The following is a 19,418-nucleotide window of genomic DNA, read 5'->3' as shown; positions in this document are numbered from 1 at the left end:
CCATCAAATCAGGTATAGTATTTGTTGCATTGACTTGACAGTTTCAATGCAGGAATGATGGATTCTGTCTTGGTATTAAATGTATACATAATATATTTCCAAAAAGGAGCCCAGAAATTTAAGTTCTAAAAAGGAATGGATTTAATAAAGTGCTATGAGAATGGTGGGTTTTATGAATTATAGGAATAAAACATGTTGCAATCTCAACAGGAAGACATTCTTTGGACTTTGTAAGATTTTTGATGAATCTCCTATGGTCTTCCTCACCTAGTGAGAGGATACTGTTTGTTTACAAAAAGGAGTGCACTTTGGCAACATAAAACAAAAGACCATATCTGGGAATTTTACTAATTTAGTAACTTTTTGTTTATTCATTGTTCAACCCTCCAGAGACCAAACACCTTGAGAGCTAAGTGTTGTCTATTAATGAAAAGTTGCTTGGGTGAATTCTTGGTTTTAGATGGGGAGACAGGATTTCTTAAAACTATTATTTTTTCCCCCTCTTGTGTCCAGAGATGAGGACACCTATCACAACTTGTGTATCTCCTTACTAGAAACAATGAGGCATTCAAGAAGGAAACAAGTCAACTTGCGTGAAATGTGGAACAATTTTTACAGCATCTTTTGCGGGGAATCTTTCCAGAATTTGAGCTGAATGTTTCATTTTCTTTTACAGGTCCAAAGTAATAAAGAAAAGAAACCTGGAACACCTCCTGCTACTGTAACAAACGTGACACCCAGTCCTCAACCTTCAAGCAAAGTTGTTGTCAGCACTCCAGCATCAGTAAACATTCCACGTTTCTACTTCCCTAAGGGACTTCCAAGTGCTAACAGTAATCACGAAGAGACCATTGCCAAGATTGAAGCAGCCTTTGCTGAGTTAGAGGATGAAAAATGCGACATTTATGAGATGGGAAAAATTGCAAAGGTAGGGAGGAACATCTCTTAATGGCTATGTGATGTGCAGATTTTTTTGTTATCCAGTGCACACTTTTCCCTAGATATCTGGAAGCAATGCTGTTATTTGCTTGGCAACTCACACAGAATGCAGGAGGAGCTCAACAGGTCAGGCAGCATCTGTGGAAGTGAATAGACAGCCAACGTTTCGAGGCGAGACTTTTCTTCGGGACTGGGAAGGAAGGGGGAAGATGCCAGAGTGAAAAGGTGGGGGGAGGGAAAGGAGGCTCGCTAGAAGGTGATAGGTGAAGACAGGTGGATGGGGAAGTCAAAGGCTGGAAAAGAAGGAATCTGAGAGGAGAGGAGCGTGGACCTTGGGAGAAAGGGAAGAAGGAGGGGGCCCAGGCAGGTGAGAAGATGTAAAAGGTCGAGTGCGGTATAGAGGAAACTGAGGGGGAATTTTTAACTGGAAGGAGAAATCAATATTCATGTCATTAGTTGGAGGCTACCCAGGCAGAATATAAGGTGCTGCTCCTCCAGGAGGCCGAGGACAGACATGTCAGAACAGAAATGGGAATCAGAATTGAAATGTTTGGCCACCGGGAAGGCCCACTTGTGGCAGATGGAGCAGAGGTGCTCAATGAAGCAGTCCCTGATTTACAATGAGTTTATTTGCTTGATAGCTTGGCTACTTTTGTCAGTATTGTTAGGATTTCTGCAATATACACTGTCACTAATCTCAAAATGGAAATATTCAATATTTGAAGTCAAAAGGCAAACAACTGAAATGACGGGAAATCTGAAATAGAAACCAATAATACTGAATACACTGGAAAATGTTGATCTCTTACATAATTTTCTGCATTCATTTGAGCTAAAATTGAATTTGTCACCCAATTGTCAATTTAGCAATCATTCCATCTCAGGTCATCGGTTTGTTACTACTTTAAATGTTCTGTCACACATAAGAGAATCCACCAAAGGCTCCCAAAGAGGATGACAAAATTACGGTGTTCATTGTTTCACTGACACTGCTTTTTCTCTGGCTGTTCCAAATCTTAAAGCAAATACTCTAATAATTTTTATTTCCTATTATCTTGGAGGGCAGCGAATTTCCCGTTTTGTGATCTATATTGTCATTTAGTCTTATCTTTGGTATCTGTGCTGCTAGTTACTGGCACAGTAGCCATCGCGTTATGACCAGAAATGTACAACTTACGATTGGCATCCACAATAGCTTGCTTACTTGAGTAACCTACTCCCACCGTTGACTGACAAGATTTCAAAGACTGTATGACAGGTGAAGAGTAAATGGGCTTCAGGAGAAGGTAGTATTACTGCTGAGGTTCTAGAACTTAGACCATATGAAATAGGAGCAGATTTAAGATTTTTGGCCTATTAAGTCTGCCCTGCCATTCAGTCATGGCTGATTTATTTTCCCTCTCAACCCCATTCTCCTGCTTTCTCCCTGTGACCTTTGACTCCCTGACTAATCAGGAACCTATCAACGTCAATGACTTGGCCTCCACATCCATCTGTGGGAATGAACTCAACAGATTTGCCACCCTCTGGCTAAAGAAATTTCTCCTCATCTCTGTTCTAAATGGACACCCCTCTGTTCTGCTTTGCTCTCTGGTCCTAAGTTCCAGGCCTTTCAATATTCAATAGGTTTCAATGAAATTCACCCTGATTCTACTAAACTCCAGCAAGTACAGGCCCAGAACCATCAAGCAGTACTCACATGTTATCTCTTTATTCCCAGGATCTTTCTTGTGAACCTCCTCTGAATCCTCTCCAATGCCAGCACATCTTTTCTTTGATAAGGGGCCCAAAACTATTCACAATTCTCCAAGTGCGATCTAACCAATGCCTTATAAAGCCTCAGCATAACATCCTTCTAGTCCTCTTGTAATGAATGCTAACATTTAAGAAATCCTGCATGAGGACACCCATGTCCCTTTGCACCTTAGATTTTTGAATTTTCTCTCCATTTAAAAGAAGTCTACACCTTTATTCCTTCTATCAAAGTGTATGATTATACACTTCTCTGCACTATATTTCATCTGCCACTTTGCCCATTCTTCTAGTCTGTCTGAGTCCTTCTTTAGCCTGTCTGCTTCCTCAGCAAACTCCGTTTCCTCAGCACGCCACCTATTTTCATAGCATGCCCAAACTTGGCCACAAAGCCATCAATTCCGTCATCCAAATCATTGACATATAGCGTGAAAAGAAGCGGTCCCAACACCAATATCATTGCAGAACATTGCTTGTCACTGGCAGCCAACTAGAAAAGACCCCTTTTATTCCCAGACTTTGCGTCCTGTCAGTCAGCCAATCACTTATCCATGCAGTTATATTTCCTGTAATGCCATGGGCTCTTATCTTTATAAACAGCCTCATGTGTGGCACCTTGCCAAAGGCCTCCTGGAAATCCAAATGAACAACATTCACTGACTCTCCTTTGTCAATCTTGCTTGCTATTTCCTCAAAGAATTCCAGCAGATTTGTCAGGCAAGATCTCCCTTGACAGAGACTGGAGCTCTAGCTCGAAGACATTGTATTAAATATGTCTTCAAGAAAGGAGACAAATTCAAGCACAGTAACTGCAGGGGGAGTTGCTTGCTGTCTATTACAGCGATCATTGTCAGCTGGGCCCTCCTCAGCCTGCTCCTCCCTGTGACTAAAGAGCTTCTCCTTGAATCATAGTGTGAATTTTGTCCATTTGGAGACACAATGGATATTATCTCCACGAGAAATTCATGAAGCCATTTCACACTTTACCTGCTCTTTGTTGACCTAGCGAAGGCCTTCCATCAATGAAGTTTGTGGAGTGTCCTCCAGTTTCCTATCCACAGGAAATTATCTCCATCTTTCGTCTGATTCTGGTTGCTGTTCCCTACTGAACAACAGAGCCCTCCACTACATTCAGTTCATACGAAGATGAGGAAGTGTGGGCAGCTTCCATTTGCCATTTCCTTCAGTCGTGTTTGTTTGAGGATGAAACCCTTAAATCTGGCGCACATCTCACGACTATTGGTCAATGCTTCTGAGACATGGACTACCTATATAGGGGCCTCGAAGCCGTGGAGAGTGATCATCAATTCACCCCTTCAAACGTTTCCAAATCCACTGGCAGGATTTGCAGATACAGGTTGAGTACCCTTATCCAAAGTTCCGAAATCCAAAAACTTTTATGAGTGCTGACGTCACAAAAAGAAAATTCCACAAGTTGCTGGGCAAGTTTCCAGGTGATGCAAAGGTCTCTGCGCATCACAGACAGTTCTGAGAAGTGACATCGCATAGGTAATGAACCGAAGTTAATGAAAAATAGAAAAATACTGCATAAAGTGAAAAATGAATCTCTCAGTCAAGTATTGAAAAAGTATTTGTCAGCGTCAGAGTGAACATAAGCCACTTAATGTTACGTTGATCACGAAATAAGCAAAGATCTATCATGATGAACTGAAAATTGAAGGTAATTGTGAATATTCAGCAGCCTGGTTGCAGAAATTTAAGAAAAAGCAGGGCATTAAATTTTTAAAGCATCTGCTGATCACAAAGTAGCAGAGGAATTCATTGAGTTTGCTGACATTGTTGCTGATGAAAATCTTAATACCAGAGTGAGTCCGCAATGCGAATTGTTTTTATACCTCACATAAAACCTTAAAAAAAGAGTAAAATACGGATGCAGTGTACTGTAACCTTTTAATCAAAACATGGCATCGTAGGTGGAGACTGAAAGTCTGCATCGTTTGTTGTTGTTCAACGGCTGATTCGGGTGTTCACCTGGATCTGCTAGGCTGTTTTCGTTACCCTGCACACATTATATTTTCATTTTATTAATGGGATGTAATTTTTTTTACTGTTTGGTACATATGTGTGCTGAACAAGTGGACAAAGACTGCTTGCTGGTAGCACATGCATAAATTCAGAGTTGGAAATGATGAAAATCCCAAGCTATTTTATTACATATTCCAAAATCTGGAAAAGTTCCAAAACATTTCTGGCCCTAAGCATTTCAGGTAAGGAGTATTCAACCTGTACCAGATTACAAGAAAGATGTAGTCATTGTTACATACAACACTGAAGAGGCCTTTTGGGCCAGCCCTAATACCCATACTACCAAGATGTCTGTGCAATTGGCCTGCATTTTGCAGTTCCCTCTAAACTTTTCTTATCTGGCTAAATTTCTTTAAAACATTGTAATTTTACATGACCCTGCAGCTTCCTCTGTCAATTGATTCTATAAACCCATCACTCTTTGTATGAAAATATTGTCCCCCGGTACCACCCTCCACTCTTTTAAATCTATGCTCCTCACCTTAAATCCGTATGCTTTAGACTCTACCCTGGTTTTAAAAAAAGACTGTAACCATTCACTTTATTTGTGCTTCTCATGATTTTATACAACTCTTTAAGGTCATTCCCTCGGCCTCCAGCACTCTGAAGAAAAGTTACAGCCTGCCCAGCCTTTCCTTATAACTGAAGCCGTCGATTCATTCATTCATTGCCACGGGTACCATCTGAGGAAGTGGGTTTGATGTAAACATTCTGTTGTGATATGGATCAGTTGTCTGTTCCAATGCAAAGTACTAATAATTTTGGTGCATTCTCATGTTGTTTGACCCTTGTCAGGTTTTCCATCATCTCCTTAGTCTTAACTAATTCAAGAAAACTGTCCAGTCATTTTTAGGTGGGTCTGTGATTCCAACCTAACCCCACAGTTACAATTTACTAGTGAGCGAGAAAGAGAACCTGCAGGTCCATAAATGGCATTTCAAAGATCCTATACTGAAGCCTACAAATATCCAACTAAGAACTTATACTGAAGAAGAGCTAACTCCTGTGGGAATGACATTCATAACAGTGAAATACAACAACCAACAAGCCACATTGGGCTTGTATGAAAAGCAGAAGAACTAGCATTGTGGGATAATGAGTGGCTGAGACAGCTACAACTTGATTGGAAATCCATCCACCATTTGCTTGCCACATCTCCTGCAATAGAGTCAACTGAAAGCGAATGAAAAAAGGTTCTGAAGAATGGGTCTGTCAGAATCTATGGTGATTTTAAGGTCACCGTCAACTCTGTGCTGAAGATAGATCAATACCCTCTGCCCAGCATAGAGGATATCTTTGCAAACTTTTCAGTAGGAAAACATGTCAGCAAAGTGGACTTAGCAGAGGCCTGCCTACAGATAAAGATGGATGAAGGGTCCAAAGTGTTTCTCACCGTAAACACTAACAAAAGGCTTTATCACTATAATGGGCTTATTTTTGTAGTAGCACCTGCATTCTGGCAGAAAGCCGTGGACCAGGTGTTGCAAGGCTGCCCAGGCACTCAGTGTTGCCTGGATGAAATCATTGTTGCCAGTAAGGTTGACAAGAAACATCTCCAAGATCTCAAGTGTTAAAAACAGAAGATTATGGGCTCAGAGCATGATACAACAAGTGTGAATTCTTTCAACCAAGCATTATTTACTGTGGTCACACCATTGATGTTCAAGGATTACACAAATATGCTGAGAAAATTCAAGTAGTGGTGGATGCCTCATGAGCAAAGGATGTGTCACAAGTGCATCCTTTTTTAGGATTTGTCAATTACTATAACATGTTTCTACCAAAGCTGGCTACTGTGCTCTACCCCTTGAACCTGTTATAGTAATTGACATATCGGGCAGAAATGGCAATGGACAAAACAATGTGAGATGGCTTTCCAAAAGACTAGGGAAATAGTGATGTTAGACACTGTGCTCGCATATGTTACGTACCCCGTAACTGGGTTGCCAAACCAGCAGAAATGGATCACTCAGTTGGAGTCTGGATTACTAGAACTAAGAAAGTTTTATTAAAGAAACAAGCAACACAGTACTCTAATCAAAAGGATAATGAATGCAACAGTTCAGCAATGATAAACATACATGTACACAGAATTCAGATAATAGGATCAATCAAGCTCTGTCGTTGTCTAGGGGTAAATGACCAGTTTCAAAGTGACGCAAAGTTCAGTTCAACTTAGTTCAGTTCAGTTCGCAGTAATCGCTGCCGTGGGAGATGGACAGTGTGGGGGAAGGAAAGAAAGAGCAAAATGAATGAATATTCAAGGCTTCCACACAGACCTTCGCAGTCAGCTTTCGGGCGAGTCCTTTGTGATGTCATCTGAGGTCACCAACCGTGACCCCCTCCGTTTCCAGATACGATCGTTTCTCTGCGGTGAACCTGGCACCCAGGCAAGGGTGGACACACACCAGGTTCCCGCCGATTGTGCCTTTCCACCCCGTGCGTCTATGGCCTGGTCCCGCAACCGGCCTTCCAAAACTTCCCACCGACTTGTGAGAGACGCACCACTTCCAGGGCCTCGTTACTTCGGGTGTCGTGTGTGTCTTGCGTTAGCGAACCTGTCCCTTTTTATCCCCCTGCTGGGGTATCGCCTGTCCATCACTTCAAACAGGTCGGGGTTCAAAGGGGGAGCCAATCTTGACAGCTCTCCTTCCCCTTCATTAACATCTCCAAATGCAGCTCCATTGTTTTCCTTATCTCTCTCTCTCTCCTGAAGACAGGTGGCAGACCGACTGCTGATCCCACAGGTGCCAGCACAGGCCAGCTAACATCTTAATCTATGTGTATTCTCATCACACTTCCCCCCCCCTTTAAGGATTTTTACCGGGGGTAAAAATTACAAACATGAATACATTATTTGATACACACAAATACACATCTTTATCAGCTATTTGGCTAATACAGCGAATTTGAAGTTGTCAACACCTGACAGACAGTCAGCCATCACATTTTCTGTTCCTTTTATATGTGTTATTAATAATCCCTTAGACCAGGCTCTAATTTAACAAACTTCATAGTGGCCAAAAACACGGATGAATTGCGATCAATGTAACCTCTCATTGGGTTTCGTCCGGGACCACAATAACAAGGGTCGTCCCATTCCGACTTAGTTTTCTCTCGCAAGGGCTTAGTAGGAGGGGGAGGGGTAGTAACCGCAGAGTTATTGCAAAACTTCCTACAGTACCCCACCATCTCCAAGAGCCTTCTGAGGGCCCTCTTGTCTGTCGGGGTTGGGATGTCAGAGATAGCCCGTACTTTAGCTTGCATCGCTGCCAGCTGCCCCTGTGTTACCACAATTCCCAGGTAAGTGACCTTCGTGTGGCCGAACTCATTTTTTTCAAGGTTCACTATCAAGCTGGCTTCAGACAGCCTTATTACATCACCAATACACACCTCTGTGTTCGTCAGCCCTTTAGTCACTGAATTACTCATTCTATAGGGTGGTGCTCGCTAGGCTGGCCTACTGTAACAGACACCACCCAACGTCCCAGTTCTTTGCATCGCCTCGGGACAATCAAACACACGTGTGCGAGTCATTTAATTACTTCTTCTAAAGAGTCGCTTTGTTCGGGGATTAAGGGAGAGACCTTATCAGCAGACCTGGCCAAAACAATAGCCTTCTCCCATCTGGTTGATACCATACTCGTCTTTTCAAAATGGTTTTTTTCTCTTATCAGGGAGACCCTAGCTTCATTGATTTCCGCACTAACACCAACTAGGTTTGTTAGCATATAAAAGCCTGTGACCATCTCAGTTCGCGTCGGCCATAATCAATAACATCCTTCCTCCGGCGCAGCCGGTAAACCTCTTTCATGATTCCACCAACTGTTTCCTCCAGCACCGCAAAATGTCCACCGAGGGGTACCTTGTGGGCCAGGTTAAAAATCTCATCCCCATAACTCTTTTGCACCACCCCCCATTCCTCATCTGCGAGTACGGTACTTGGTCTCCCTTTCTTCCTTAGCACTTCCTCCTCTACACAATAGCCTACTAGTTCCCTTGTTAATTCTGTGTCAGAGAGAGCTGTCTCTGCCAAAACCATCAGCCCCTCGTCTCGCTCCTGCGCCTGCACAAATTCTTTCCTGGCTAATGCTAAGTCTGTCTCAGCTCCCTCACTACCTCTTGTTTCACTACACTCCTTCTTTTCACTTTCTACCCCCTTCTCATACAAGGCTGGCAGAAACGTCTCAGCTAAATTTACTACCGCAGTCCCGTGATGAACCTGTGATTCCATGGGCGGGGCCTCAATGCTGGCAGGCTGACCTGTCAGTCTCATGGCTGAGAACACAATTCCCCTGGCGAGGTCATTACCGAGCAAGACTTCCACGCCTTTCATCGGTAATTCGGGCCTCACCCCGATCGTGACTAGTCCAGAGACCAGGTTGCTTTGTAAGTGTATCTGGTGCAAAGGGACGGCCTCTGTCCCTTCCCCAGTACCTTTGACCTTGACCTCCCCAGTCTGGATCTCTGAGCTAAACTCTAATACACTCTTCAGTATTAGTGACTGACACGCTCCCGTGTCTCTCCAGATCCGCACTGGAACTGGTTTTAACCCCTCCTTCACCGACACCAATCCGGCCGAGATAAACCTCTCGCGCCCTTCCTGAACTTTGGCAGACCTGTCCTGTCCTAGCGGTTCGTTTATCAGCTCGATACAGCCAGTCAAAATCGCCGTTTTTCCTTTTCCCGTCTCCTCCTTTGGGGCAAAGCACCTGTACGCAAAGTGTCCGACTTTCCCGCAATTATAACAGACGACCCCAGGAGACTTCCTACCAGACTGCTCCCGGTCTACCTTATACTTCTCACTAGTCCTCAGCTTGCTTTCTGACTTTTCTGGCGGACTCTCCCCGCCGTCCTGACTACCCTTCTGGTAGCCTTTACGTAGAAACATAGAAACATAGAAAATAGGTGCAGGAGTAGGCCATTCAGCCCTTCGAGCCTGCACCGTCATTTATTATGATCATGGCTGATCATCCAACTCAGAACCCTGCACCAGCCTTCCCTCCATACCCCCTGATCCCCGTAGCCACAAGGGCCGTATTCTAACTCCCTCTTAAATATAGCCAATGAACTGGCCTCAACTGTTTCCTGTGGCAGAGAATTCCACACATTCACCACTCTCTGTGTGAAGAAGTTTTTCCTAATCTCAGTCCTAAAAGGCTTCCCCTTTATCCTCAAACTGTGACCCCTCGTTCTGGACTTCCCCAACATCGGGAACAATCTTCCTGCATCTAGCCTGTCCAATCCCTTTAGGATTTTATATGTTTCAATCAGATCCCCCCTCAATCTTCTAAATTCCAACGAGTACAAGCCCAGTTCATCCAGTCTTTCTTCATATGAAAGTCCTGCCATCCCAGGAATCAATCTGGTGAACCTTCTTTGTACTCCCTCTATGGCAAGGATGTCTTTCCTCAGATTAGGGGACCAAAACTGCACACAATACTCCAGGTGTGGTCTCACCAAGGCCTTGTACAACTGCAGTAGTACCTCCCTGCTCCTGTACTCGAATCCTCTCGCTATAAATGCCAGCATACCATTTGCCTTTTTCACCGCCTGCTGTACCTGCATGCCCACTTTCAATGACTGGTGTATAATGACACCCAGGTCTCGTTGCACCTCCCCTTTTCCTAATCGGCCACCATTCAGATAATAATCTGTTTTCCTATTTTTGCCACCAAAGTGGATAACTTCACATTTATCCACATTAAATTGCACCTGCCATGAATTTGCCCACTCACCCAACCTATCCAAGTCACCCTGCATCCTCTTAGCATCCTCCTCACAGCTAACACTGCCGCCCAGCTTCGTGTCATCTGCAAACTTGGAGATGCTGCATTTAATTCCCTCATCCAAGTCATTAATATATATTGTAAACAACTGGAGTCCCAGCACTGAGCCTTGCGGTACCCCACTAGTCACTGCCTGCCATTCTGAAAAGGTCCCGTTTATTCCCACTCTTTGCTTCCTGTCTGCTAACCAATTCTCTATCCACATCAATACCTTACCCCCAATACCGTGTGCTTTAAGTTTGCACACTAATCTCCTGTGCGGGACCTTGTCAAAAGCCTTTTGAAAATCCAAATATACCACATCCACTGGTTCCCCCCTATCCACTCTCCTAGTTACATCCTCAGAAAATTCTATGAGATTCGTCAGACATGATTTTCCTTTCACAAATCCATGCTGACTTTGTCCGATGATTTTACCGCTTTCCAAATGTGCTGTTATCACATCTTTGATAACTGACTCCAGCAGTTTCCCCACCACCGACGTTAGGCTAACCGGTCCCTGGTTTCTCTCTCCCTCCTTTTTTAAAAAGTGGGGTTACATTAGCCACCCTCCAATCCTCAGGAACTAGTCCAGAATCTAACGAGTTTTGAAAAATTATCACTAATGCATCCACTATTTCTTGGGCTACTTCCTTAAGCACTCTGGGATGCAGACCATCTGGCCCTGGGGATTTATCTGCCTTTAATCCCTTCAATTTACCCAACACCACTTCCCTACTAACATGTATTTTGCTTAGTTCCTCCATCTCACTGGACCCTCTGTCCCCTACTATTTCTGGAAGATTGTTTATGTCCTCCTTAGTGAAGACAGAACCAAAGTAATTATTCAATTGGTCTGCCAGGTCCTTGCTCCCCATAATCAATTCACCTGTTTCTGTCTGTAGGGGACCTACATTTGTCTTTACCAGTCTTTTCCTTTTTACATATCTATAAAAGCTTTTACCAGTCTTTTCCTTTTTACATATCTATGAAAGCTTTTACAGTCAGCTTTTACTCGGGGCAAACTTCATTTTATGCGTCAACGCATACTCATCCGCTAACTTAGCAGTTGCGGCTAACGTGGCTGCCTCTTTCTCATCTAGGTAGGGTCTCACACCCTCAGGGACACAACCTTTAAACTGCTCAATCAGGATCAGCTGTAGCAGTCTGTCATAATCCCCCTCTACCCCCTTCGAGGCGCACCAACGCTCACAATATGTCTGCATCTCACGGGCAAACTCTAAATACGTGCGGTCCCACTGCTTCCTCGCATTCCGGAACCTCTGCCGGTATGCCTCTGGGACCAACTCATAAATCCTGAGGATGGCCTCTTTCACCACCTCATACCTCTGGGCATCTTCCGCAGACAAAGCTGAGTAAGCTTCTTGGGCTTTCCCTTTCAGTACACTCTGAAGCAAAACAGCCCACTTATCCCTCGGCCAGTCCTGACTTGTAGCAACTTTTTCGAAATGGAGAAAGTACCGATCCACATCGGTATCGTCAAATGGGGGAACCAGCCTAACCTCCTGGGTTGCCCAGAACCCTCCACCTTGGTTCAGCACAGGCCCCTGCTCTGCCTTTATCTTTAACTTCTCCAGCTCAAATTCCCTTTCCCTCTGCCTCTCTCTCTCTTCTCGCTCCCATTGCCTCTCTTTCTCTTCTTGCTCCAACTGTCTGTCCCTCTCTTTCTCTTCTCGCTCCAACTGCCGTACCCGGAACTCGTGCTCGAGTCTCAGTTTTTCAAGCTGCACCTGTATTGCATCTCCGACAGGTTTTTCAATAGACACCACCTCCAGCTCGCCTTGGGGAAACACAGCTTTAGATACATAGTGCTCTACGATAGCTCTGTGTATCTCCTATCTCCTCTCTCCTCATTGTCAACTTCCCCTTAGCAAGATTCAACCGTTTGGCCACAGCTACCAATTCCGATTTCCTGGCATCCTCTAATGCCTCCAAGGTCGGCGCCTTTATAATTTCCGCAGCCTCCATTTCTGCTGTTTGTCTTTTCTTTCTTTCGGGAATTTTGACCCAATCAATTTACTCCGTCCCAAATTTAGCATTCAAAATCGCGGACGAGAACCCCACTTATGTTACGCACCCCGTAACTGGGTTGCCAAACCAGCAGAAATGGATCACTCAGTTGGAGTCTGGATTACTAGAACTAAGTAAGTTTTATTAAAGAAACAAGCAACACAGTACTCTAATCAAAAGGATAATGAATGCAACAGTTCAGCAATGATAAACATACGTGTACACAGAATTCAGATAACAGGATCAATCAAGCTCTATCGTTGTCTAGGGGTAAATGACCAGTTTCAAAGTGACGCAAAGTTCAGTTCAACTTAGTTCAGTTCAGTTTGCAGTAATCGCTGCCGTGGGAGATGGACAGTGTGGGGGAAGGAGAGAGAGAGCAAAACGAATGAATATTCAAGGCTTCCACACAGACCTTCGCAGTCAGCTTTCGGGCGAGTCCTTTGTGATGTCATCTGAGGTCACCGACCGTGACCCCCTCCGTTTCCAGATACGATCGTTTCTCTGCGGTGAACCTGGCACCCAGGCAAGGGTGGACACACACCAGGTTCCCGCCGATCGTGCCTTTCCACCCCGTGCGTCTATGGCCTGGTCCCGCAACCGGCCTTCCAAAACTTCCCACCGACTTGTGAGAGACGCACCGCTTCCAGGGTCTCGTTACCTCGGGTGTCGTGTGTGTCTTGCGTTAGCGAACCTGTCCCTTTTTATCCCCCTGCTGGGGTATCGCCTGTCCATCACTTCAAACAGTTCGGGGTTCAAAGGGGGAGCCAATCTTGACAGCTCTCCTTCCCCTTCATTAACATCTCCAAATGCTGCTCCATTGTTTTCCTTATCTCTCTCTCTCTCCTGAAGACAGGTGGCAGACCGACTGCTGATCCCACTGGTGCCAGCACAGGCCAGCTAACATCTTAATCTATGTGTATTCTCGTCACACATATTATTATCCACATCATCCAGTGAAGCTTGCATGTCACATCTTGCCTTGTAATAGGCGTAGTCATGTCACATGTTGTGAATAATGGAAGTGATCTCCCCACAGCCTTTGCATCACTTTCCCTTACCGCTGCAGAGGTGTGCTCTGTTTCCTGGAGAACACAATTACAAGATGGAATTTAAGAGGACGGCTAATCATGGAAATCGTGATTGGGAAAAAAACACAGCTGAAAAATTTACGAAACAGGACTCTCCTCCTGACAATTTCTCCCTAATAGGAATCAAAAGTCTCCCTGTTACAGCAGAGACGATCTGAAAGGAAACCAGAAAAGACCCCACACTGTCTCAGGTCTACATGGCCACCAAAAATGGCTGGAAAGTGCAGCAGAAAGTCCAGTTCCCCTATTTTTACCAGCACTGGGATGAACTTGCCCTTGATGGGGGTTGGTTGACCTATGTGGGGATTGAGAGCTGTTGTACCATCCAGGCTGAGAGCTGAAGCATTGGATGCATTACATGCCTATCATCTAGGTGTGGTCAAAATGAAAGCTTGGCTCGGAGCTTTGTCTGGTGACTTGGGATAGATCAGCAAATTGAGCAATTTACTGTGCAATGTTCAGGATGACGGCAGGTCCAGAAGATACCAAGAGCAGTGCTTTGCATTCCTGGGAATGGCCTGCATTGCCCTGGCAGAGGATTCGTGTAGATTCTGCCGGACCATTCACGGGCACAAATTTCTTGGTAGTAGTGGATGCAGCTACGAATTAGGTCATAATCGGGTGCCTCACTAAATTCAAAAGTGAAGCACACACATTTATTTCTGGTTTCATGTATTCTTTTTCGATTAGTTTTATGTTTTGGAGTTCCTTTAAAAAGAAATAATTCTCTGGTTGAAATCATGATTTGGACTATTTTGAATCAAAAGTAGAGAAGCAAATGGTAACTTGACTATAAATTCATCTTTCATCGGTAGTACAAATTGTGCTATATAACAGTGGCTGTTGGTTTGACTCTTGTTTTCAAAATATGGTGCTTGAAAAGCTATGTGGAACACACAATTACCACTAAATAGTGTGCGACTGAGTGGGGGCCCTTCCCCAAGCAGTGTTATCAACTTGCTATGAAACCCAGTCTACCACCTTAAGGCTTTTTTTTACAATGTCTCACACATTGGTGAAGCTAGTAGAGCTACTGCTTCATGACTGAAGAGACCAGGGTTCAATCCCGACTTCTGCTGCTGGCTGTGAGGAATTTGTAAATTTTCCCTGTGACTGTGAGAGTTTTTTTTTTCTCCCCACTCCCCAAGGATGTACAAATAGTAGTTTAATTACAAACAAGAGAAAATCTGCAGATGCTGAAAATCCAAGCAACACACACAAAATGCTGGAGGAACTCAGCAGGCCAAGCAGTATCTGTGGAAAAGAGCCCTGACGAAGGGTTTCAGCCCAAAATGTTGACTGTACTCTTCTCTATAGATGTTGCCTGGCCTGCTGAGTTTCTCCAGCATTTTGTGTGTGCTAGTAGTTTAATTAACCACTGTGAATTGCCTCTGGTGTGTAAATTAGTAGTAGAATCTGGAAATGAATAATTGAAATTTGGAGAAAATAAAAAAGAATTGGTGTAAATCAGTGCTTTTGATAGCATAGTCTCAGTGGACAGAAGGACCACTTCTTGTGTAGTATGACTGTTATGTCTCTGATGTTAGATATGTCCCAGTTGTGATGTTTTAGAAATTTCCGTGTAGGCCTTTAGTGATATTACTGGCTTGTCTTTTGTTTCTCCAGGCATGTGGATGTCCTTTATACTGGAAGGCCCCCATGTTCATTTCTGCTGGTGGAGAACGAACGGGATTTGTCTCTGTGCACCCATTTATAGCCATATGGAGAAAGTGAGTGTTATTTCTGTCCTAAACTTGGTTATTACACTCACCAGTATGCATTGATACACCAACCTCACTTCCACATAAAAAGGCTCTTTATTTTCATGATCTAGCACAGCGATCCCCAACCACCGGACCGCGGACCGGTACTGGGCTGCAAAGCATGTGCTACCAGGCTGCAAGGAAACGATATGAGTCAGCTTCACCTTTCCTTATTCCCTGTCACGCACTGTTGAACTTGATGATAGGGTTGCAACTGTCCCGTATTTGCCAGGACATCCCATATATTGGGCTAAATTGGTTTGTCCCATACGGGACCGCCCTTCTCCTGTATTTCCCCTGCTAAGGTAGAGCGTTCCTATGAAACCGTTCGTGCCGAAAGAGCGTAAAGTGAAGAAGCAATTACCATTAATTTATATGGGAAAAATTTTTGAGCGTTCCCAGACCCGAAAAATAACCTATTAAATCATACCAAATAATGCATAAAACCTAAAATAACACTAACATATAGTAAAAGCAGGAATGATATGATAAATACACAGCCTACATAAAGTAGAAGTAATGTATGTACAGTGTAGTCGGGAAGATTAAGCCAAAACCGATTTGTGGGAAAAAAAATCGGCACGTGCGCGCATACGCACAGCATGCATGCGCACACAGGTACCCACACAAGGCTTCATGGTCGTGGTAGTCTGTCTCAGGGTAAACACAAGTCCTGTATTTGACTGCTACTTTTGTCCCTTATTTTGGAGTGAGAAAGTTGGCAGCCCTAACTGTAAAAGACATGTTGAAGTGAGTTTAACCCTACTTGAACACCACCACCCTCCCCCGCCCCCCGGTGTCGGCCGGTCCGTGAGAATATCGTCAATATTAAACCGGACCACGGTGCAAAAAAGATTGGGGACCCCTGATCTAGCAGAGCCTGCAGTGTTTTTGCACCCAATGAAGTTAACCATATAATAATTACAGCACAGAAACAGGCCATCTTGGCCCTTCTAGTCCGTGCCGAACAGACAAATATTTTGCTAAAAATGAAATGATTCACTCTACTGAAATTGGGCACTGTTCTGCGAGTGCCACCAATGACATAGTTTTCAATATAGAATTTTATAACAACATTTGATGAAAAGTGCTTGAACTGAGCTATCATTGTGACGAATTTCAATGTTCAGGGATTACTGATGACAAAATACCACTAAAAATGTATATGTTGTACTTTATATTGGCCACTTTTCAGAAATGCTTATTTTAGGGTAGTGTTATAAAATGCATGATAGCACACATAAAACTACTACTGGTGCAATGCTATCACAAATTCTCTAACTCTAGAGATGTATACCCTGCCAAAAATCACCACGAGCATCATTCCCCTCAGACGGTACTGACCAACCCTACTGGCTCACGGACTATACCGTTTTCCACCTGCGACTTTTTTGCTATTCTTTCAACTCATTCAACTCCTGCTGCAATCGCATTGCTTCCGTAGCACCATCTACCCCTCCACGTCTCTTCATATCATCCACAAACTTTAAAGTCTTGCATACATGTCTGAGCAATGTTTTGCAAACAACGATGAGCAAAAATGAGCAGTTATTGTTTGTGATATTTGTTTGAGAATAAACATAATTCAAGTTACAAGGAGAAGTTGCCTGATCTGCAAAGGATATCACCAAGAGGGTAAACTGCACTGTGGTTTTATGAAAGGGGTATTTCTGGCAGTGGAGCAGTTAGCATTGCATCAGAATACAGTCCAGACTACTTGCCAGATAATGCAAACAACTTTATTAATATAGATGCTCTGATGTAGAAAAACATTCCCAGACACACAAAAGAAATGTAACCAGACAATTGTGGACATAGAGCCAAAGGGGATTCCAAGAAGGTGACTTAAAGTTTAGTCCAAGAACTCTCCATGCTCCTGTTGTTATGAGCTCTTCTGACCTCTCATCTTAATCACTGTAGCTTTGGCATCATATCTTCACCTGCCAAGATCTCAATCTCGGAATTCCAATCCAAAAAAAAAATCATGCCTCACTTAATTTCAAATCTTGTATTTAAAATCACTTAAAATCATGTATCACTTAATTTATTAAGGAATGCACAAGTGTAAAAATATGTGCTTTTCAGACTAATATTAGAAACTTGTTTTTTCTATATTATGTTTGGAAATTTAGTTTGTTAGAATAAAAGCTGCAAGACATTCTAAATGAAGTTGAATGTAAGTAGTGTTAAACTAAAGCTTATTGCTTAAACTGGTGGAAAACGAACAGAAGGTGTCAAGTGATGGTTAATTTTCCCAGTCTATTTCCTATTCACATTCTTGACCCTTGCTGGGCTTTGGAAAATTGTTTGCTATCTATTGTTCACAAAACATTGATTTGTGTGTACTTGTAATCAAATGGTGGATCACCTTCCTATGCTACCTTCCACAGATGAAGCAGCATTTCAGTTCTGTTCTTCTAGTTTAAGTAATGGGAACACACTGAGGCCTACCAAATGATTTAATTGTAAACAATACTGTTTGGTGTAAGTCGAGCAGTTCTATATAGTCCAAACTGAGGTGTAAATACAAATTTGACTTGACAGGACAATGCAGATATAATGCTTTCCTGTTACCACTGAGTTCTCATACCCATCTGCTATAATACTAAGTACAGTAGATTCAGATTAATTGGACCATTGGTTATTTAGGACAGCTTTTAAAGAACAAAAGCTAATCGAGAAAATAGCCAGGATTCCTCTCCTTTATTTGGGACACTATGCTGCTTCATTGTAGCAGAAGACTATAGCGGAATAGATTCTAATTAGCAGCAGTCACATGCGCTTGCTTGGCGGTTAGACACTACATTATGCTTATGGCAAACAGTTTTTAAGTAGCGGCAGTTGTGTGTGTTTGTGTTCAAAAAGCAGTTATTTTGGTCACTGATAGTTGGCGAAAAATAAGCAGTAAGACAATCCTAAACTGTTTTGCTCACTACACTTTCAAGCATTCAGGGTTGGAGATGGCAGAAACAGCCAAGACTGAGAATGAAACAATTTCACTACTTCAACAAGTTGAGAACTATCAAGAATTTGAAGGTATCCGCAAACATCAAATAAAAGTGAGGATTAGGTGGATGGAATTGCAAAAGCCAAGCATTATATATGAGGGCAGTTCATTATCTGCACTGTGCGCTGATATTGTTAATGTACAGTCAATCTAAAGAACACAGCTGGGTACACTGGATGAATTCCTCTTTCGGTAACTATTAGGAACTAACACACAACTTTCTAGTACTTCAGTAGTATCGGTTGTATTTTACTTGTTCTGTATTTTAAATACATAAATTGTTACCCAGTTAAACGGTAGTTTCATCTTTTTTTAATACCTTTTTTGATAATTTCCATTAAACTTCAGCTAATTGGCATAGCTGCTTAATTGGTCCACAATGTACTGGTCCCAATGTGTCCTAATTAACGGAAATCCGCTTTACTTATTTGGTCCAAAACTTGAGAGTCATGGAATTGGACAGCATGGAAGCCAGTGGGACCCTGTCCATCTAGGTGGATGATTCAAGTGCTCATCCCAACACCACCACCTTAAGTGCTATTAGAAACTGTTGTTTCCACCACTCATTCCAGGTACTTGTCTCTGGATCCACTCTAATTCTCTTGCCCTCCGCTCTAAATCTATGCCCTTTAGTTTTATTCACCCACGATAAGGGAAAAGATGTTGGTAGTCTACCTTGTCGATGCCCCTCATAATGTTATGTTCCTTAAGGGCGACTCCTGTTACTCTCTTACCCAAACAAATGTCTCTCCAGTGTCTTCTCATAAGTAAAGTGCCCCATCACAGGCAACATATTGGTGAACTTTCTCTGTAACCTCTCGGGCACTATCTCAGCTTTCTTAATATTAGAATGAAACTCTGTACTGCAACTGAAGATTGACCAATGTTTTATAAACTTGCACCATCACCTCCTTGCTCATTTCAACATCACATTATTCAGTTTTTCAAGGTCTAGCTTTAAATAGAAGTAATTTTGCTTTGAAGTCAACAGTGGAAAATTGTGTTATTTTTATGATGAACG

At 43.1% G+C, this 19,418-nt stretch overlaps 1 protein-coding gene across 6 annotated transcripts in view; it reads left to right on the top strand.

The window, feature by feature from the left end:
* Positions 1 to 19,418, top strand: part of ppp2r3a (protein phosphatase 2, regulatory subunit B'', alpha) — a 345,954-nt gene that overhangs the window by 252,878 nt on the left and 73,658 nt on the right. For all 6 annotated transcript variants that reach the window (XM_072255640.1, XM_072255635.1, XM_072255638.1 and 3 more), the window contains 2 exons: positions 677 to 928; positions 15,254 to 15,357. In XM_072255640.1, the coding sequence (XP_072111741.1) occupies positions 677 to 928; positions 15,254 to 15,357 (356 nt within the window). The remainder of the gene's footprint in view (positions 1 to 676; positions 929 to 15,253; positions 15,358 to 19,418) is intronic.

The sequence above is a fragment of the Mobula birostris genome, chromosome 4, assembly GCF_030028105.1.
Source record: "Mobula birostris isolate sMobBir1 chromosome 4, sMobBir1.hap1, whole genome shotgun sequence".
Lineage (NCBI taxonomy): Eukaryota > Metazoa > Chordata > Chondrichthyes > Myliobatiformes > Myliobatidae > Mobula > Mobula birostris.
Note: the sequence above shows the minus strand (reverse complement) of the source record. Positions and strands in the feature narration are given on the sequence as shown.